This window comes from Hippopotamus amphibius, chromosome 7, assembly GCF_030028045.1.
Source record: "Hippopotamus amphibius kiboko isolate mHipAmp2 chromosome 7, mHipAmp2.hap2, whole genome shotgun sequence".
Taxonomy (NCBI): Eukaryota; Metazoa; Chordata; class Mammalia; order Artiodactyla; family Hippopotamidae; genus Hippopotamus; species Hippopotamus amphibius.
In genome coordinates, this window is record NC_080192.1 from 64,216,427 (window position 1) to 64,236,739 (window position 20,313).

At 45.9% G+C, this 20,313-nt stretch overlaps 2 protein-coding genes and 1 non-coding gene across 4 annotated transcripts in view; 2 read left to right on the top strand and 1 right to left on the bottom strand.

The window, feature by feature from the left end:
* Nucleotides 1-20,313, top strand: part of CTNNA2 (catenin alpha 2) — a 1,170,309-nt gene that overhangs the window by 802,992 nt on the left and 347,004 nt on the right. The window lies entirely within an intron of this gene.
* On the bottom strand, nt 12,463-15,324 carry LRRTM1 (leucine rich repeat transmembrane neuronal 1). The gene is made up of 2 exons (XM_057742315.1): nt 14,731-15,324; nt 12,463-14,459 (listed from the first exon to the last, which is right to left on the bottom strand). The coding sequence occupies exon 2, from the start codon at nt 14,398-14,400 to the stop codon at nt 12,832-12,834; it is 1,569 nt and encodes a 522-aa protein (XP_057598298.1). The 5' UTR covers nt 14,401-14,459; nt 14,731-15,324; the 3' UTR covers nt 12,463-12,831.
* LOC130857905 (small nucleolar RNA SNORA72) lies at nt 19,797-19,886 on the top strand. Its single transcript, XR_009054901.1, has one exon. It is a non-coding gene; the product is annotated as a small nucleolar RNA SNORA72 (small nucleolar RNA).

The following is a 20,313-nucleotide window of genomic DNA, read 5'->3' on the forward strand; positions in this document are numbered from 1 at the left end:
TTAATTCAGAGCAGTGACTAGTAGCAAGAATGCCACTCCCTGTGGAGGAGAGTTTGAAGCATGTGGCCCTCTAAAGTCACCATGTAGGTGGCCACCTGTATGTCACCACTCTCCTCCATCCACTGCTTAAGTCTTTGTATGATACCACATAGCTCCTAAAGTTGTCACTTACATTCTGTCCTTTGACCCTTTTCTTTTTTAATAAATTTATTTATTTATTTATTTTATTTACTGGCTGTGTTGGGTCTTCATTGCTGTACACGGGCTTTCTCTAGTTGCTGCGAGTGGGGGCTACTCTTCATTGTGGTGTGCGGGCTCTTCATTGTCGTTGCTTCTCTTCTGGTGGAGCACGGGCTCTAGGTGCGTGGGCTTCAGTAGTTGTGGCACATGGGCTCAATAGTTGTGGCTCACGGGCTCTAGAGCACAGGCTCAGTAGTTGTGGCGCACGGGCTTAGTTGCTCCATGGCATGTGGAATCTTCCCAGAGCAGGGCTCGAACCCGTGTCCCCTGCATTGTTAGGCGGATTCTTAACCACTGCGTCACCTAGGAAGTCCTGTCCTTTGATCCTCACCAGAGCCTTGTGAGACAGACTGAGCAGGGATTAGTTTCTGAATTTTATACACGAGGGAATTGAAGTCCACAGAGGAGATGGTGTATCTCAGTCAGTAAAGTGACAGAGCCAGGACCAGGGCTTGGTCTATTAATTCCATCCCCAATAATATTTTTCTAACAGCTCATAAAACTTCCAAGTTAAAGATGGCTCTGGGAGATGTTGAGTGTAGGAGGGGCTGATAAGACCAAATTCTCCAACGAAACTTCAGCTGTGCAAGTAACCTCTGAATTCCAGTTTTCAATATCGAAGAACCCAGACCTCCTTTGACCTTTTCAAAATCTCAGTTGGTGACCTGCCATGATGCTTTAACTTTCTGCTATTTTGTCTCTTCCCCATGTTAATCACTATCTATATCAGCATTCCTCAAACTTCTTTTTTCATTATCTCCCCACTAAGAGATTTCTTTGGACCATTCCCCCCCCCAATTATCCCCTCACTCTGAAATTTTTAATACCACAGATACATTGCGTGTCTGTTTATATACTGTATGCCAAATGTATATCTGTGCTTTATACATACAACTAGTGAGATTGTTTTCATCCCCATAAGAGCCAATTTTCACTTCTTATATTCAGTATTACCCCTGTTAAGAATGCATAGTGTAGCTCAAAACCTGAATTCAGTAAAAAAAAAAAAAAAAGAAAAAGAAAAAAAGAAAAATTAAAGAAGGAGAAGGAAGAGAAGAGGAGGAAAGAAGAAAGAAGGGAAGGGAGGGAAGAGAGAAAACAAACAACAAACAGTAAAATAAGTTAACAAAGACACAAAACACTAAACTGAAGGTGGTCCTCAATTTGCCAATAGTTACAGCTTTCCCTGATAGTATATATAGAGTCATGTGTTGGGGTTTCACTTTGGCCAAAGTCTTTCCAATGTGCCTGTCCAAAGCCAGGGTAGAGGAACAGCCTGGTGCTTGGAACAGACTCCGCTTTCAGAAGCTAATTCCCTAGGAGCAAAAGAGAGCATTTCCTCTGACCAAACATAATCTCTTTGTGGTGTTGGGTAGGTCTCTGAGGAGGAGTGGAACCTTCCCTTGGGGGAAGCCTGATGAATTCATAACTTTACCTGTTGATAAGAAACAGCAGTGGAGAATGTACTAGAAATCACCCCTGCTTTCCTCCACACCCTGCCTACCAGATCAGAGAACTAAAAGAAATGCCCAAAATTAGTATTACAGATGGAGAAAGGAGAAGCCAGACAGGTGGCACTGACTTGCCCAAAGGCCAGCAGCAAAGTATCAAAGCTGAACCTTGGATTCTGCCTCTTAACCCACGAGCTCCTCTCCCAGAAGAGCGTCCACCTCAGACGCATTCTCTTTTTGTTACACTTGCCTGACCAGCATCAAACTGTCTGTGGCTGTTAGTACACAGAGAAAAAAACATCTTTAAGTAAACACCAGCAAATCTGTTACAACTGAAGATGTATGCCTCGTGTCTCAGGGGCCAGTATGATTTAATATTGCCGATATTAAGAGTTGGGAGCCAGATCACAGTCGCAAGCCGTGTAGTCACTTTCCCACCTTCAGGAATTGACTGCAGAGAGCAAACAGCTCAGATGTGGAAATGAATTTTGCTTTATTTCCAAAGACCCACAAGAACGTTGCTTGCTTGGGCTGGCTGCCAGCCTTTGGTATGTGTGGAAGTAGAAGATGGGGCCACACCAGCATGGGTACATGGGTGTCGGGCACACACACACACGCATATTCCAGTGATGGGCTACATTCACCAGGGCTGTCTGATCTCAGTCGCAAAGCCAAGACAGTTAAGAACCAGAAAAAAAGTCAAATGTGGGTATCAAGGCTAAGGCCTGAGCCAGTGGCAGAGCTATAAAGGAGGAAACATGACTTTCTACCTCCAGACTTCATGCTCTGCCTCCGCAACTTCTCCTTCCAGACCCAGTGCTTTCAGGAACTCAGATGTTTAGATAGTACCCTATCACAGAAGAAAACGGGGATAGCGTGGCTTTGCAGCCCTGTTGGACTCAGCCCCACCCCTGGCTGTGTGACCTTGTTTTACTTACCTTTTATTAAAACAAGCAAACCAAAATCCCGCTTACCTATAGCACCTACCACGTACCAGGCACTGTTCTGAGTACTTTACAAAGAATGTCTCAATTAATTCTCAGTAATAACATTTAATTCTCCTAACAACCCTATCTCCATTTTATAGATGGAGTTGAGTGTCAGAAAGGTTAAGTAACTTGCCAAAGTCACTCAGCCAGAATTCAACCCAAGAACTGTGTCTCCAGAGTCAGTGCTTGACGTGCCCCCCCCCCGCCCCATGAACGTAAGTGACCTTGGGCAAGTCATTGAACCTGTCTAAACCTCAGTATCTGTAAAATGAGGATATTGATACTCTGGACAAGGAGGGGTAGAAGTGTGTTGCAGGGTTTAAGTGAGAAAATGTTAAGGATTTAGCAGGTTGCCAGGCACCTAGTAGATAAGATATGTAGTAAACACTCCCGTGGTGGCGGTGGCAGGGGGTGGGGTGGGGTGGTTGCTGTTCAGAGATGGATCAGGTTGAAGTGGTGGCCTCTCCTCCACACACTCATGGTGAGTCTGGTGGACCTAGGCTCTCAGCACTGTCTTCTTGCTAATGCCTCACCTTCACGTTTAATTGGTCTATTGTTCACTCAACAAACATTTACTTAATCCCTGAACAAGAAATGTTGTGTCACTTTGATTGAATGGGTTAATTCAATAGAACTAAAAAAGCTGAGTGATGTGTTATCTCTAGTTGCATTTCAGTTATAACATGATTCCTCTTCTTCCTTACAGTGTGTTTGTTCTCTTCTTTTTGTACCTTTATGATTTTTGAAATAGTGTGCAAAACAGGATCAATATGAGAAACTCAGATATAAATGACCTGGACAGAAAGCAGAAGAGTGAGGCTGAATTCCAAGAAGGACCATTATTTTTAGAATAAAACCCACGCACGCACACACACACAGACTCAGTTGCAGGGAAATATAGATTTCACAGCAACTGCAATCACTATGGAGCAGACAGTGAGACAAAATCACAGAGTGCGTGGTTGTCCTGCAGCTGAGGGACAAATGACAGGATTGTCTTGGCCAGCTGAAGACAGATTGTCCCATTGTTCCATTAATTGTGTGTAGCTTGGCTTTTCCAGACCTTTCCGTGGCTGACTAATCCAGCCCTCACTTGCCACTGACGAGGCCATCTCACTTTTATCCAAGGCTGCCTAGAATATCTCTGAGATAGAGGTCCCTGCCACACATAGTTTGCAATATTGAGAACTCTTCATTGATGATAATCACACTGATCTTGAACGTCTAGTAATACATGATTTCTAAAGAGGACATTGGTTTAAGGAGATAAAATATGCTGAAAGATTAGCTCTTTACCCTGGTTTAAGTCCTATAAACTGTTGGCAGAATTGGTCTTACATATGAGCAATTGCCTGTGTTGTTTCATTTGAGGGGAACAAGGAAGTATCGCCTATCCAAATATACATCACCCAGGTGTTTCAGTACCCACAGTTCTAGCATTAGAACAATTTCTTTAGGTTATTCTCCCAAAAGACCTTTTTCAGGCTGTAAGAATTTCTGGGCAAAATTGGTATCACCATCGGTCCATCCATTTTCTACCAGCATTTAGTTTTCACATTCTTTAAAGAGTTGCTGGTGAAGGAGTTGATGGCAGTAGGCTGAGTGGAAAGGGAACATTTTGATGTTGAGGTATTTGGTAAGCAATGACATCTATTTGGAAGTCTCTGAGGCATCATGGAGGCTCCTGTGGAAATGAAAAGAGTGTCAGGCTTGGGAGGCGGGGAGGGGGGCACCAAAGGGTCAGTAGTGAGACCATGGTGCCACATTTCGTCACTGCCAGACTCCAGCTGGAGAGGGAGAGGGTAGAGCAGCATGCGTGCAATATGTTCTGCAGGACTCCTTCTAGGAGACTTACTGACTTTTGTATTTTGAGCAAGGCCAGCCATGCCTCATCACAACCAATCAGAGAAGGAAAGGGAATTGATGGAGGAGGACACAGAATTTAGAAGACGCAGTTCCAGGTGCTAGGCCTTGACCTTCAGCAAGCCACTCAACCTCTCCTGATCTGGGTCTGCTTGTCTAAGAGATGGGACAAGTTTGTGTCTGCTTTTTGTGATGGTTGGGAGAATTAAAATAAAAACAATAATTTTAAAGAATACTTAGTAAACTATAGAGCACTCAGAAACAAAGGACAAGGCCATCTATGCTTGTACATCTTTCTCACAAAATCATCCCCACTAGGAGGAGTCAGTGAGGCCGGGGCCTCCTCACTTAACACTGATCCCCATCCAGCTCAGCCAGCAGCCCACCATGATTTCCTTTCTTTTTTAAAAAATAAATAAATAAATTTATTTATTTATTTATTGGCTGTGTTGGGTCTTTGTTGCTGTGCGCAGGCTTTCTTTAGTTGCGGTGAGAGGGGGCTACTCTTCATTGCGGTGCTCTGGCTTCTCATTGCAGTGGCTTCTCTTCTTGCAGAGCACGGGCCCGAGGTGCGTGGGCTTCAGTAGTTGTGGCTCACGGGCTCTAGAGCACGGGCTCAGTAGTTGTGGCTCACTGGCTTAGTTGCTCCATAGCATGTGGAATCTTCCCAGACCAGGGATCAAACCTGTGTCCCCTGCACTGGCAGGCAGATTCTTAACCATTGTGCCACCAGGGAAGCCCCAACCACCTTGATTTCTTAAAGAGCTGCAGACAGACTTGTAGATCTTACAGATTGCTGAGCTGCAAATGTGGCAATTCTTGTCACTCTCTAGCTCAGTTGTTTCCCAACTTTGACTGAACTTTACAATCACCTGGGAAGTTTTAACACATCTCCTCACCAAGGCCACACTCCAGATCAGTTAAATCCAAATCTCTGGAGGAGGCACCCAGGCATCAATATTCATTTAAAGCTCCCAAGTGGTTTCAACGTGCAGACAGGGCTGAGAAACATTTTCCTAGCTGAGCGGAAGAAAGAAGAATGCAGCTAGAAAATTAATTTCCTTGTTCTCATAAAGCAGGGAGAAAAATGGTTTCCCAACATGACATTGAGAAGAAGCAAATAGCCAAGCTGATAGATCAGAGTAAGGAAGGGAATTACAAAAAATAAAAAAAGAGTTTTGGAGTAGAGTTTGTGTATCATAGCTGCTTACAATGATTATTTGATTGCTATAAAGCACAGATCTTGAAACCCTCTCCCCTCTTGCTCTCTGTCTTTTTTTCCTCTGTCCTCCTCCTTTAGGCTTCCAACCTTGGCTTTTATTCTTCCTGTCTCTCCTTTTCTCCATCCCTCCCCCTTGCTCTCATTTTACTAAAGGGCTCCAAACTCCTAGTATTAATTGTAGCCACTCACTCAGGTCTTCTGAGTTATTTCAGGAGTCCTGTACAAATATTTGTCCTTCTTCCCTGCCCCTACCTCCACCCTGCCGCCACCCCGCCCCACCCCCACCACAGTGGTGTCTTCAGCCTTTTTACTGGTTCTGCTTCATGACACATCCCCGTGTCTCCCTGTCTCACGTGTGGGTGAGTGTGAGTGCTGCGTCCTCTCTAGGGTTTCCTTTCATTTTCCTGCACATTCTCAAAACCCCGCTTTCCACCCACATGTACCTGTGCTTTCTCCTCTGTTTTCCAGCATCCCCACCTCCCTCTCTGAAGCCCTGGTCTCTTTGTGATGTTTTATCTACCTTTTATCACTCATATGCAGGCAAGCCTGATGAATCAGAATATCTGGGGAATGGGAGTTCAGGGGAATTTTAATTTTCTGGTTAAGTGGCACTAGCTTGAAAACCACTTTTGTTTTATGTTTTATTTTCGGGGAAATGATGAAATAGAAGCCCAGAACGGAAAGAGTCCTTAGGGAATACCTGGATGACCCTTTCTAAAGGCAAGGAGAGAAAGGCCCACTGAGTTAAGATGATTACCTGGTGGACCCAAGGCCTGTGAGTACCAGCACCAGGTCTAAAAACCATTTCTCCTGACTTCCAGACCAGCGTTCTTTCAGAGAACTGTCTTGACGTAGCCTGCAAAATTGTTGATTAACCAGGACCAATCAAAAGTAAATTGTATTTTTTAAGTGAACTCTCTTAGTTCTCCTCTAATGTCATAGGCCCATAAAGCACTCATCAATGTGGTCTGCCTGGCCCCAAATGTCTTTCAGTTTGCAATGCCTGCAAACTCTAGACTATCTGCTTCTGAGGTCAGAGATCATGTCCCTGATTAATATGTCCACCACTCACTGGACTAAGCACGTTGATTTTTATTTGTATCTTTTGGCCATGCCGCATGGCCTATGGGATCTTAGTTCCCCAACCAGGGATTGAACCCACGCCCCCTGCGTTGGAAGTGCAGATCCTTAACCACTGGACCTCCGGCGATGTCCCAGCACATTGATTTTTAAAATGAAAGCCCACTCCCACCTTGGAGACATTCCAGGCTTGGTTGGAGAAGGGAAAAAGCCCAGACATCAGAACACTTCCTGGAAGGAATATCAAGTTTCTCATTTTCCTTCTTGTTAATTAAATATCCACTGTTAACTTGATTTTTTTTTTTCTATTTCCTAAATGAGTTATTGCCAGAGTAAAAAGTGGCTCAGTGGAGGGCTCAGACGAGTTTTGTCACAGTTAATTTAAGTTTTGCCATATGTTCTTTGAGAAGCGTGCACTAACTACAGGTCCCCCCGCTGACTGGCGACCAACCTGAGGGGTTTTCATGTAGCTTCCAGCTCTCTTGCAAGAGAGGAAGATAGAAGGCAATAGGTCTGGGTGACCCACTCCAAGCAAAGCTAGAATGCAGCATGTTGGTGTCAACGGCCTCATTACTCTATACCAAGGAGCAGAGTTTCTCAACTTCGGCATCCTTAGCGTAAATGATTCTTTGTTGAGGGGGCCTTCCTGTGCGTTGCAGGGTGTTCGGCAGGATCCATGACCTCTACTTAGGAGGTGCCGGTAGCATCCCACCCCAAGCATGACAATCAGAAATGTTTCTGGACGTTACATTGATGGGTGGCAGATTTGCCCCTGGTTGAGAACCACCACTGTGTCTATTTAATGACCAGAAAGGGTCATTAAATACACCCTCAACAGTAATATATGGATACCTGGCACACCTTAGTCTGAGTCCAGAATCCTCCAGTTAGTAACTGGACTGGATGATTAAGGGAACTTTCTGCTCCTGGAAGCCTGTGAGAGGTCCCCTCTGTCGGAAGAGTCATGCATGACCCGATTCCCAGACGCCAGATCAAGGTCGTGATGAAAATCCCTGGACTTGAGCACTGCACCCATGTCCTCCACCAGGAATACGGTGAGCGTGTACCATTCATCCAGGCTAGTCCTAGGGTCTTTGCTGGTTAGAGGAGTGGAGGAGGAAATCAGAAACAGGGTAGAGTTAAAAGGCCACCAGACTGAATGCCCTGTGCTTCCAGTTATGAGCTGGGTGACTCTGTACAAAGACACTCAACCTGTCTAAGCCTCAGGTTCCTCCTGTAGAGATAAGGTCTAGATAAAGGCTCTCATCCCAAGTAACCATTCAATAGATGTGTTTCCTCCATCTCATTTACAACTCTGACTAAGCCTTAGGGATGTAATAGCCAGGCTTTTGCTTTGAGCAAAAATCCAGAAACTGTGTCCAATTGAGGAAGGCCAGGAGATGGGGCCCAATCACGGGAAGATAATTTTACCTCCAGGATCTTTTGAAAAGAAATCAGAGTAGAGCATTTTTTAATGGAGAAATGGTTTGTAACCCTGAGGGGGAACTCATTAGTTAGGAGCATGCTCTCAAAAGAATGCTTTGCTGGCTCTTACCACTAGGTAGCAGGCATACACCCTCTTGTGGCATGAGGAGCCCAGAAGATCCCCAGCCTGCAAGCCTCTACCAACTCATTAATTAATGCCTGAAAATACCAGCAGCCACCTCAGTCCTTTATACCTCACTTGTGATTGATTTATCAGATCCTTTCCTGAGTAAAAGTTTGATCATGGAAGAAGAAAGTAGGAGAATAATTAATGCTGGAGGGTATACTTATATAATGTGATCATGTGTATGTCATTATACATGTGATTTTTATATATGTGTGTGTATATATATATGACAATGTAGTATGTGTGTGTGACTATTATATGCCGTGTTATGTCATTTATCTATATGTATGTTTGTGTGTGTGCCTCAACTTCTCCCAAAATATATTTCAGCAGTGTGTTTTATAGTCATATTCCAGTTAACTCCTTGCTTTTTGACATTCCATCCATGGCAAGTCAAATCAACCACCATAACCACCTCTCTAGAGGAGATAACGGATGCTTATTTTGACTACCCTGAAACATTATAATACTCATTCTCCAAAAGAGATCTAAATTCTGGCCTCGTGATTATGTTCTCTGTGAGAGGGGTATCTGATGCCTTTCACTTCCCCAGGATGTGTGATCCACCAGTACCCTCTTCTTCACGGCTACACCAGACAAAATAGGTGCCGAACTTGCTGACAAGTCGATGAATATAACCTGGAAATACAGGCGGCCCCTAAGCCCTCCAGTGATCTGTGTGCAGTTGCTCGGGAAACTTGAGAGAAAGAACAAGTGGTGTTTGCCCCTCTAACGACTTACACATACTCCTAAATGTGTTGTTGATGCTAAGTCACACCAAATGTCTCCTTCCTGAAGGCAGAGGAAAGAGGTAAGGCACTCTTAGGCTTTGAAGAGCTTGAGAGACTATTAAAAATTAATTTTAAAAGTTTCTTTTTACCGAAATAACCTTTTCTTTGTGGTGGCAAGTTTGTAGTCTTTAGAGCCTGGGCTGCATGCTGGTCTCAACTATCAGGGCTGGAGTCTGAGCCCCCGGGGCTGCCTTTCCTTGGCCAAAGGATGGGTTTCATTTAACCTGCTCCCTCTGGTACCACCTAAAAAAAAAAAAAACTACCCCTGCTAAGACTGGTCTGAGAGTGTTATTTGTCATTTGAAAGGACTTTTTTTTTTTTCTATATAAGTATGCAAAAAACCTCTATACCAGGGCTGAACTTTAATCAGCTGAGAAGGTACTGCAAATGGAGGGTTAAGCTATCCCAATGCCTAGGAAGAGATGTGAATTGTGGCCTTAAACTCTTTGCAGACAGCACAGGACAATGAGATTAGCACCCACTGTGGGAAAAACAACAACGAAAAAGGTGTTACACCTTTAAAAATCAGATTCTCTTTTACATGCTCAGTAGTTTCCTCAGAGGGGTCAGAGCAAGTTTCTTGAAGCTTAAAGATCAATTAGTTTAAGAAAGAAAAGATTTCAAGTGTCATAAAACCTTAGTTAAAACTTCCCACTTCCCTCATTCTTGCCTTCCTCCTCCCCCTGCCATTCTCCAAAACAAGAGGCACAGGAGCATGAAATGGATGTGAGCGAAAGTCTTCTGTTTGTGTAGAAAATATATTTGCTTGCTTACAACGACGCACAACACATAGACAGGCGCACACGCGCGTGCGCGCACACACACACACACACGTGTGTGCAAAGTAAGAACATAGCTTTCCATGACCATCATTTGTTCTCCAGGTCTCAGATTACAGAGTCCTCTTTATAACAGTATTTCATTAGCTTACATAGACTTCAGATCTTCTACATACATGGTGTTCAGTTGTATGAGGGGTGGGGTGGCAGCAGCATATAACAAAGCACGATTATTCTCTCCCTTTTTCTCATGGCAACATTTTAAAAAGAGGAATGAAGAGGGAAACAAGTCTTAGGGATAGCAGATAAATTCTCCAGTTTCCAATATCCATATTTCTAGGGGGTAGGGTGGATCTGTGCTTCTAGGGTGGATGTTTGCCAGAAAGGCTTTGCTTCTGGAAGCTTTCCCTACAAGCACACCAACACAGCTCTTATTGCACCAAGCCAGAGCAGCTTTTGGCACTGGATTCCAGAAGCCTTCCTAGGAGGAGATTAAATCAATAGAATCCAAGGATTGAACTGAATCCTTCAATTGCACAACTGGGAGATTTTTTTTTTTCCAGAAAAGGTGGGTAGTCTTCTAGAGGAGGTCTCTTTAGTGGGGTTTCATTATAGATGTTTCTGCAACCCCTGCTCTGCAAATGAGATGCTGTTTAAAATGGCATTCCCAAATAATCATTCTTAGACTAAATCCAAAAGCCTCTCCTTGAAGTTATCACCGCACCTCTCTTCTAGAACATTACTAGTCTAAATGGGTGTTGCATGCATGGTACGTGTCATAAGGTCCAGTTTTAATTATAAACAAAATAACATGTTTCCTGGTCAGAAAGAATGAGCTGATGGGGGGCGGGGGTGTGTGTGTGTGTGTAAGAAGCTCTCTACCAAGGCTTAACATTTTAAAGACATTTGCAAAATATTTCTCTTGAAGGAGCCTCTTAGAAGCAGTATTTTTAGGCATATTGGTTTCTCAATAGGTAGAAGAAAAATCTACTACCAATCCTCAGCTTAAATAAACCTCCTGGTGATGCCATTTTGCATTTCAAACAGCTGACTTTGCTTCTTTAGATGGGTGGCTGGAGGCATTTGCATTTTGGGAGAGGGTGGTGTATGTTTTCTCCCTCCATCCCTCTTCCTGCTATTTGGACTTCTCTTTCTCGAAAGAAAAGGGAAAAAGAAAGATGCCAGTCTGTAGAATCATTCAGAGGGGTAAGCACCTGAGTTTCAGAGAGACTTCTGGACACGGACAAGATTAGTTCACCAGCTGTCCACCCATGACAGTTTATTTCAATCATACATTTTCTCAAATTGCTAGCTAGTGAAACACTCCTCCCATACACTACACATACTTCTCCCCCTTCCCTTCCCCACACCTGCCACCTGCTACCACTCTTGAATTTAGTTCAATAAACAACCTGCGTCTCCATGGACCTGGAAGCCTATGAAGGTTGGAAAGGGGCAATCACTGACCCCAACACAGAAAAAACTAAAACAACACAGGAAAGCAAGCATTACACAACAGCGCAGTCAGAGGAGAGGCAGCTTTTCTGTCCTGGGTTAACAGATTACTCCTATCTCAGTGATATTGGAACACAGGATCGAAAGCTCCCCTTCCCCATCCCACCCCACCCCATCACTTCTGTATCACGTCTGCCCCTAAAGTCTCCTGCTACAAGCAGCACCCAGGTAGGCATTCAGCACGAGGTAGGATTTTCCCACTGTTCCCCACAGCAACTAGGAGTGTGCTATGACTGCTGAGAGCCTCAGCTTGCTGCAGTCTTAGCAATATGCTCCAGAAAGCACAGCTTTCATCACCAAACACTTGGATTCCGCCTTATTTCCCTGAGTCAGACCACAGAGAGCAGGAGCTGAGGGTCTTTGACTCTGGAGAGTATGGAAAAGAGCACAAATTCTACTAAGCTGGGTAAATCAAAGGATAATGAACCAGTGGCATTTGGGGGTGAGATTTTTGAATTGATTTGAAAGATACTTGTATTAAGTGCAAAAGCATTTCTTGTTCATAGGAAAAACTGTCTGGCACTGCCTTTTAAAAAGCATTTGCAGTGATCTCTGCCTTAAAGGCTAAGCAAGGATGCTCAGTCCTCAGTCTGCCTTTCACTTGCTTTAAAGTGACTAGATTGCACTGTACACCTCCCCCCCCCCCCCCCGTTATAATATAAAGGGTCTTGCTTTTTTCAGTCCTTAATCATGTGGGGAACATCCACCTGATAAGCTCTGTTTGTCCTTCTTAATGTTTCAAAATGAGCCCGGCTACTTTGCTCCTAAATTTCTGGATTTCCCCTCTGGCCACTAGACCACCCCTACACACACACACACACACACACACACACACACACACACACACACACACGAAGGAAATTTTAACTGTTGCTTCTCTCTTAACACAGGTAACAATTCATTTAGGTTACACCAGTCTGTAAAAACTGTAAATGCTATTTTATTTTAAACATTTTAAGTTTACAAAAAAAAATCAATGATTGGTACCTTTTTACACTCTCAGTTTCCTGAATATGGACAGATCTTCAAAGGGAGGAAGGAGTTCTCATATGAAATTTAAGACAGACTGTCCTGAAGGTTGTGGGGTGGGGTTTTGTTGTGTTTTATCTTGTTTTTGTTTTTAAGACACAATAAAGCTAAAATGTCAAGTCTCTGGGAGAGATCCCCTTACAGTTTCAGTCAAGGAGCATATCAGAGCACAGACAGGAGACCCCAGCCTGGCGCTCGCCGGCCCGCCCCGGCTATCCAGGCGTATTTGGTAGCGCACGGGTTGAGAGCCACTGGGACAATCACACCTCGCATTCCCTCGCGGGCTGCTGGTGGCAGGTACACGAGCCATACTCGTTGATGATGACCAGGGCTCCCTCAATGTGGTTCGGTTTGTAATCAACGTAGTATTCCTGGGCAGACATGGCAGCCATCTGATGCATGGTCTGTTTCTGCTTCTGCTTCCTGCGCTGCGTGACAAAGCACTGTCTGAGCTGCCTGAGGCTGGCTGGGAAACACTTCCAGGAGACATAGAGCACCAGGACCACGATGAGGAAGGAGAAAATGAGGGCCATGGTGCCGGTGACCACCTTGTGGATCTGCACGGCGTTCTCGGCGTGCTCGCCGCCGGGGAGAGCCACGGTAGTCAGCTCAGGCGTGCTGTCGGGCTGCCCCTCCCTGTCATCAGCGAGCGTGGTGGCCGGGTCGGCGGGAGACCCCAGGTCGCTGCGGTTGGTGACGGCCGAGAGCAGGTGGCCGCTAGTGGGCTCGGCCCCCTCCTCGCACAGGTGGAAAGCGTACACGGCGTCCAGGACGTCCTCGCCCTGCGCGTACTCGGGACTGGCGCACTGCAAGTTGCCATCGTAGCGTCCCTGGAAGTTGCTGAGCCACGAGGCCAGGGCGCACACGTTGCGCCCACAGTCCCAGAGGTTCCCGGCCAGGGTGATGCTCGTCAGCGACTTCCAGGAGTTGAGGATCCGGGGCTCGATGTAGGTGAGGCGGTTGGAGTCCAGCTGCAGGGACTGGAGGTGCGGCACTGTCTCGAACACATGGGGCTCCATGTACTCGATCTCGTTGCCAGACAGGTCCATTTTCTCCAGGTTCCATACCCAGTCCAGCGAGCTGACCACAATGGCCACCTTGTTCCTCCTCAGGCAGAGCGAGTGCAGGGAGATAAGGCGCGGGAAGTGGGCGAAGTTCACCTTGACCAAGTCGTTGTGCTCCAGGTGCAGCTCGGTGAGCTTGAACAAGCCGGCGAAAGAGTTGCGCGCCAGACTCTTGAGCTGGTTGTATCCGATGTCGAGAAACTTGAGGCTGCGGCAGTCCTGGAAGATGCGCACGGGCACGAACTGGATGGCATTGGCCCGCATGTGCAGCGTGGTGAGCTTCCGCAGCCCGTGGAAGAGGTCGGGCGCGAGCGCCTGCAGCTTGTTGTACGAGAGGTCCACGCTGCGCAGGTTGGGCATGGGCCGGAAGGTGGTGTTGGCCAGTTGGGTGATCTGGTTGGAACTCAGTGTGAGTTCCTTAACTCGGCGTAGTTTCTGAAAGGCGTCCCCCTGCACCGAGCAGATGTGATTGTGATCCAGATAGAGCCACGTGAGCTGCATTAACCCCGTGAACTGGCCGGCGCGCAGCTCGGAGAGGCTGTTGTAGCGCAGGGACAAGCCCAGCAGGCCGGACAGGTTGTGGGGCGCCTCGGTGAGGTTGAGCGCCTCGCAGTACAGCAGCCGCCCCTCGCACCGGCACAGCTGCGGGCACCCGCTGGGGGCGGCGGGCAGCATCTGACAGCAGGCCCCCAGCAAACACAAGACCACCCCCGAGGGCCTCCTCAGCAGCCAGTATAGACAGAGACCGAGCAGCAGGAAATCCATTAGCGAGAATCTTTCCAGAGAGGCTGGAGAATGTCCATTGGAAGCGCTCGGTCAGAAATCTACATCATATTTTATTCCGAGGGAAGGGGAGCGGGGGAGGGGGAGAAAAGGGCAAAAATCAAATAAATATATTGCAATAAAGCAGGAACCCCCCTCCCCAAAGCCACACGTTCACCTCTAAGCATGCAGAAAGCTGGGCAGCATAGAAAGTTCACAGCCACGGAAAGATCAAAGAGATGATGATTTGGTCCATGTTAGATGCTGCAGCAAAGAAAAGGGAGGAAAAAAAAATCTTCGGGAAAGAATTTAATTAAAAAGTGTCTTACCCACCCTTTTCCAGAGAGTGACAACCTCCATTCAGCTGCTGCCTTTGTGTGCAGGCTAATTATATGCAGGGCGAGAGAAGACCCCTCTGTGTTTCCGAGGCAGCCCCGGTCCGCGGCCGGCGGATCTGGCAGGCGCACAATGTCTCACTTTGCTGCTCGGCTCGGGGCTGCAAGGGCGGCCGGCGAGGCGGGGAGGCGACTTCTAGGACCCGCAAGTTTCCCAACTACATGCGGGAGCCGGGGCTTCGCCTTCCTGCCGCTGTCCTTTCCCTCTGCAGTTCGGACTGTGACGTTGTGGGGAAAAAAACTCCAAAGTCGGGGCTCGCGACTCCCCAGGATCTGACAGTCTGGTTAATGTCCGTCATTGGAAAGGACCACTGACCGGCGCCACCTTTTACTCCGCGGAGACCGCCTGCCATTCGCGCCCGGGGCGGCTGCGGAGAGCGGGCTCGCTCATGCTTTGCGGGCGGCGGGCGGCGGGGAGGTGCGGGCGGCGGGCGGCGCGGGCGGCGGCGCGGGGAGCGGCGAGCGGGGAGCGGCGCCCGGGCTGCTTCCCTCCGCCAGGCAGTGTGCGGCGCGAGCTTGCACCGGCACCTACTGCTCACTGAGTGTCGTAAGCTGCTCACGATTGTGCGTCTTCCCGGAGCACCTCAGACATGGGCAGATTGAAAAGGGGTGGGCAGAAGACCAACATTTTCCCGAACCACTAAAGTAATATATGTTCTTTGATGAAATGGAAAACACTTTCAGCTTTTTGGTCCATATTTCACAAAAAAAAACGGGGTGGGGGGGGATGGAGGGATGGAAAAGCATCATCAACGACAAGATGTTTCCAAGTGGGAGACTGAAATATTCTGTTCCGCCCCCCTTTCCCTTTGGGGAATGTTCCCCCCCCTCCCCCTTTAAAGCTGTCTACGTGTAAGAGATACGTAGGAATCTGTAGAGAAATCAATATTTGGTCCTTTGCTTTAGGAAAGCAACTTGAGAGAAGCTAGAGGAAAGCAATGATGGTGGGGGCTTGGCTGAGATTTTTTTTTTCCCTTGCGGGCGCTGGAGTTCTGCAATCAGCCAGCCCTTTTAGGTGGTGGATGAGGGAATGCTTTCCAAACTCAGCGGATTTGGGAAGCCATCCTGGTCCCGGCGGTAGGAGACCCAGAGTGGCAGAAACGTATGTCTGTGTACAGGGAGGCTTTCTTGCTTGAGATCCCGCCGGGGCTTCACCAGTCTCCATAGATGTCTGTGGGGTCCCGGGTGGATTAAAGAAAGATTCTGCTGTCTGACACCGGGAGGGCTGACCCTGATGCGCTGCTCACGGTGATTACAGAGCCCTGCAGTGCACTCCACTCCAGGGGAATGTGCGAGAGGATGAGTGGAGAAGGGGTAGTTTAAACCCCCATGAAGCCTACCCCCTTCCATATATACACCCCTGTTAAAGCTTTGAGACTGTTACTAAACTGTCTTCTGAGTATGAAGAGACGTCTTTGCCTGATTATTTCCAGTAACAATCATTTATGGGTGGGCTCCTTAAGCTTCTTATGTTGAGCTCTGTCTTGTTCCAGCTGGTCTGGAGAGGGTCTGCATTGCTGTTGTCAGGGACCTGTTGGTCATCTGTTTAAAAAATAAATAAATAGAAAGATGACAGAGAAACGCTGCTGGAAATGAGTGGATAAGCCTATCTTCTTGACAAAGATGCTCAAGGAAGTGATAGGGAGAATTGAATGTGAATTTCCAGCTCTTCACTTTGAATTCCCATCATGTCTGACTCTTAGGAACTGAAAATAAGTGGGCATTATCTATAGTTGTGCTCATGTTGATAAGAATGAGGTGTATTACCTAAGTTCCCGGGTTGGGCTGGCTTTGGACAAGTAACTAGGCTGGTCTTTACTGAAGATACCAACCAGTGGAATCAAAGTCACCAAAGACTAGTGGCACTTTTCAGGAAAAGTCATATGAATCATTCCATTTTATATTCCTGTGAGCTCTGTTCTGGTCATTCATCTCTGAGATGCATCCTTTAAGTGGAAGGAAAACAAATCTGAAATGTCCTAGACATCACATGCTGTCTTAGGAGCTAAAAGAGACATTAGAAAATCAACCCCCTGAATTTTGCACATGATGAAACTGAGGCATAGAGATGTCAGGTGATCATCGAAGGTCTCACAGCTTGCTACTGACACAGATGGGTTTTTTTCTGTCCCACACAAAAGTGGTGGTCTTCCTTTCCCATGTTTGATGGTTGCCCTTCCATCACTCTTGCCTCCTGCCTAACTCTGGACTGGGCACCTGCAGGTTTTGTCCTGGCACCTCCAAGGTGCTGCAGAACACTTTAACAGATAAACAATTTCACCATCAAGTGTTGTCACCTCTTGCCGAGACAATTATTCCTGACAGCAAGCTGGCTGATTGAGCCATAAGCTCTAAAGGGTTGGGGAGCTGGGCTGGGCAGGGGTAAACCTTGGCCAACCATTCAGCAAGTGTTGTGAGTACAAGCCACCCAATCCCCATGGCTGCTAGGAAGAAAAGTCTCCTAATGCAAGCAGCTTGGCAAAGTGGTGATAGAGCCTGCCAAATGGGCAAGAAGAGGTCCCACTTTGGATGTCACTTGATTTGTAGAGCTGGTACAGAGAGGCAGAAAAGAGTTGAGTGTTGGCAAGAAGGAAGGAGAACAAAATTAAATTCACTGCATTTATATGTGAGTTTTCTTCTAAGTATGCTACTCAAAGCGTAGAAGATATGTCTAGGCTGTAATTAAAATATATGTGTGTGTATATATATATATATTGCTTTTCACATTATTATCCTGCAAATCATTTCATCTGGATGGTATCTTTAAACCTTTCCCACTTCTAATGTGGCAAGTTTGCATTTTTTCTATGGCTTTAAACCCCTTGGCAGAACCGTATACATTAACAGATTGAAATGAGCTTTATTGAAATTTAGCTATTCTAAGTCATCTAAGTTGCAGAATCCCAATTTATTATGTATTTAAAGCATACCAGCCCTGATTAAATCAATGCAAATTAGGTTAAGTAAGAACAACATGAATCAAGTGTTTCAGCAAAGTTGAGTTGAGAAACGACAACTTTTGTCACCACAGCAAGTTGATATGGCTGGTTTTCATGAGTTTTAATTTCATGCCTCTTAGGGTCCAACACACTAAAAACTAAAAAAAGAGAAGAGCTCACCTAAAGTTCTCTCTTTCCTCATGTTTGATCTCTCATATTTCTTTACCTGTCTTGTGAGAACATTTTTCTTTTTTTAAATTATTTATTTATTTATTTATTTATTTGGTTGAGCCAGGTCTTAGTTGCAGCTAGTGGGCTCCTTACTTGCAGCTTGTCAGCTCCTTAGTTGTGGCTCGCCGTTTCCTTAGTTGCAGCACACTGACTCCTTAGTTGTGGAATGTGAACTCTTAGTTGTGGCATGCATGTGGGATCTAGTCCCCTGACCAGGGATCAAACCCAGCCCCCCTGCATTGGGAGTGCAGAGTGTTAACCATTGTGCCACCAGGGAAGTCCCATCTTGTGAGAACATCTAATTCATCAGGTTATAAAGTGACAGTTGTGCATCTACGTGATCAGTCTCTTTCTGGGACAACCACAGGTTTCTCTTGGTAAATGTCTTCTCCTTCAGCGTCGGATGCTGATGAGAGATGCTTTACACACTTTGAAAACACCCTTGTTATTTTCCATGTTTGTGTGGAGAAGGAGTCTTGGCATGTCTTGCTGAGCTGCCATCGTATTGAGCCTCAAGAAAAGCACCTCAAGCCATTAGACCAACATGAGATTGGAGTGGGTGAGAGAGGATAAGAATCTTGAAAATGTGAATTCAGTAAATGGGAAGGAACTCTGGGGGACGTGAAGTATGGATCGGATTGCCAGAACACAATCTGGAACTAAGAGGAGGTGGAAGAGTGAGCTTGATGCAGCTGGAGAGACCAGAAGTATAGCTTGGAGGAGGGAGAGGTAATTAATTCCTCCTCTCCTAAACCTTGTATTGATACATTAACCTTGGCATAAGAAACCCTCCTGCTTTTTCTTGGTACTTTATGTTATGATGGGGTGGGTGGGTAGTCACATATAGTTTTCTTTTTTTTTTAATATGTTGTACCTCTCCCATTTCATCTCAACTGAAGGCCACCTCCAATTCATTTATTTGAGTCAAAATAACTTGTGAACCAAGAGATGCAAGTGACAAAAGTCTGACGTGAACCTGCATTCTTAGGGTTGGCCTTCCATCCATAGTCTTTGGCAGTGTTCAAGGAAAGAGAAATCCAAGTGTTGATTTTAATGTGCTATCATTGCTTGCACCAGCTTGCACCTTGATCTTTCTGTGGTTGTGTTTAATTTTCAGTAGCAGTGAGCCATGGCTTTTCTTTAAAAGGAAACATTTAGAGGTAGGGGAGGAGGGTGGGAGTCACAATTTCAAAAGGAGAGAATTAACTCTGCTGTTCCTGTGGGCACACAGCATACAACTGGCCTTTTACAGAGTGCCTCTGAGGATGCATGTGGGGCCAAAGGGTGAGGGCTCTAAGGCTTCTCTTAGGAGATCTACTTGGGAGGAACACATTAGAAAAAAAAAAAAGGTCGTTTTTCTTATCAAACTTTATCCTCCTCTTAAAACAAAAGAATAATATGGATAACAGCATGGCAGTACCTACTATGCTCAATGAAAGATGTCAAGTCGTGGGAATAAACCAAAGAAATGCAATGACTCAGTGCTTTCCTACTGGAATTTTAGGTAGGAAAGAGCAGCGGACACTGAGGGACTGTGTCGATAATATTTATATACGACCCAGTGCTTGAGAGCAAATGTCTCTAGAACGTACAAATGTGAAGAGCTGACAGGTCAAACAGGACCAATCTAAAAAGCTTCATTGGAGGAAGTAAAGTTTATGAGGTAGTTTAAGGATTCAAGGCTCACTGACGGGAAGGGTGGGCATCGTGAAGGCATACCTACGATGGGGAACCAACGTGCTTGTATCGTGATGAATGGATTAATTCCCTATTTCTAGGGGCGAAGAAGATGGACAGGCACAAATGGAATCTCTGTGTTGGGAGAGGAAGGAAGTTGGTAAAGGGCTTCCAATCATTCGCTATGTGTTGGTCCCTAGACCTATTTCTTTCCCTAGGTCTGGTTTTATAAATATTGGTGATAAACCGACTGATTTGTATGATGTATCTTATGTGAGAAATGTCTGTGACTTTAGGTATGCGACCAACCTTAAGAAATGACAGCACAGCTAGTGTAATAACTTTTGAAGATAACCACTGCTAATTTGATGATTACTGATTGCTATTAAATGAATCGTAAAACTTTTTAAAAAACAGCTTCCAAATTTCTATACTCAAATTTTTAGTTTGCTGTATTCTTCTAGCTTCTAAGACTGAACACCTTAGGCTTATCTTTGACTCTTATAATAAATACCTGGGTTAGTTCCTGAGGCCTGTCCTGCTATCCTGGGTCCCTCTCCACAAGCTTCCTCTGCACTGCCATGTGCTCTGATCATGCCATATTATACCTACCTGCTGTGGATACACTCTCTATCTTTGCTTGCCTTCATTCTAGCCATCCTTCAAGGTTGATG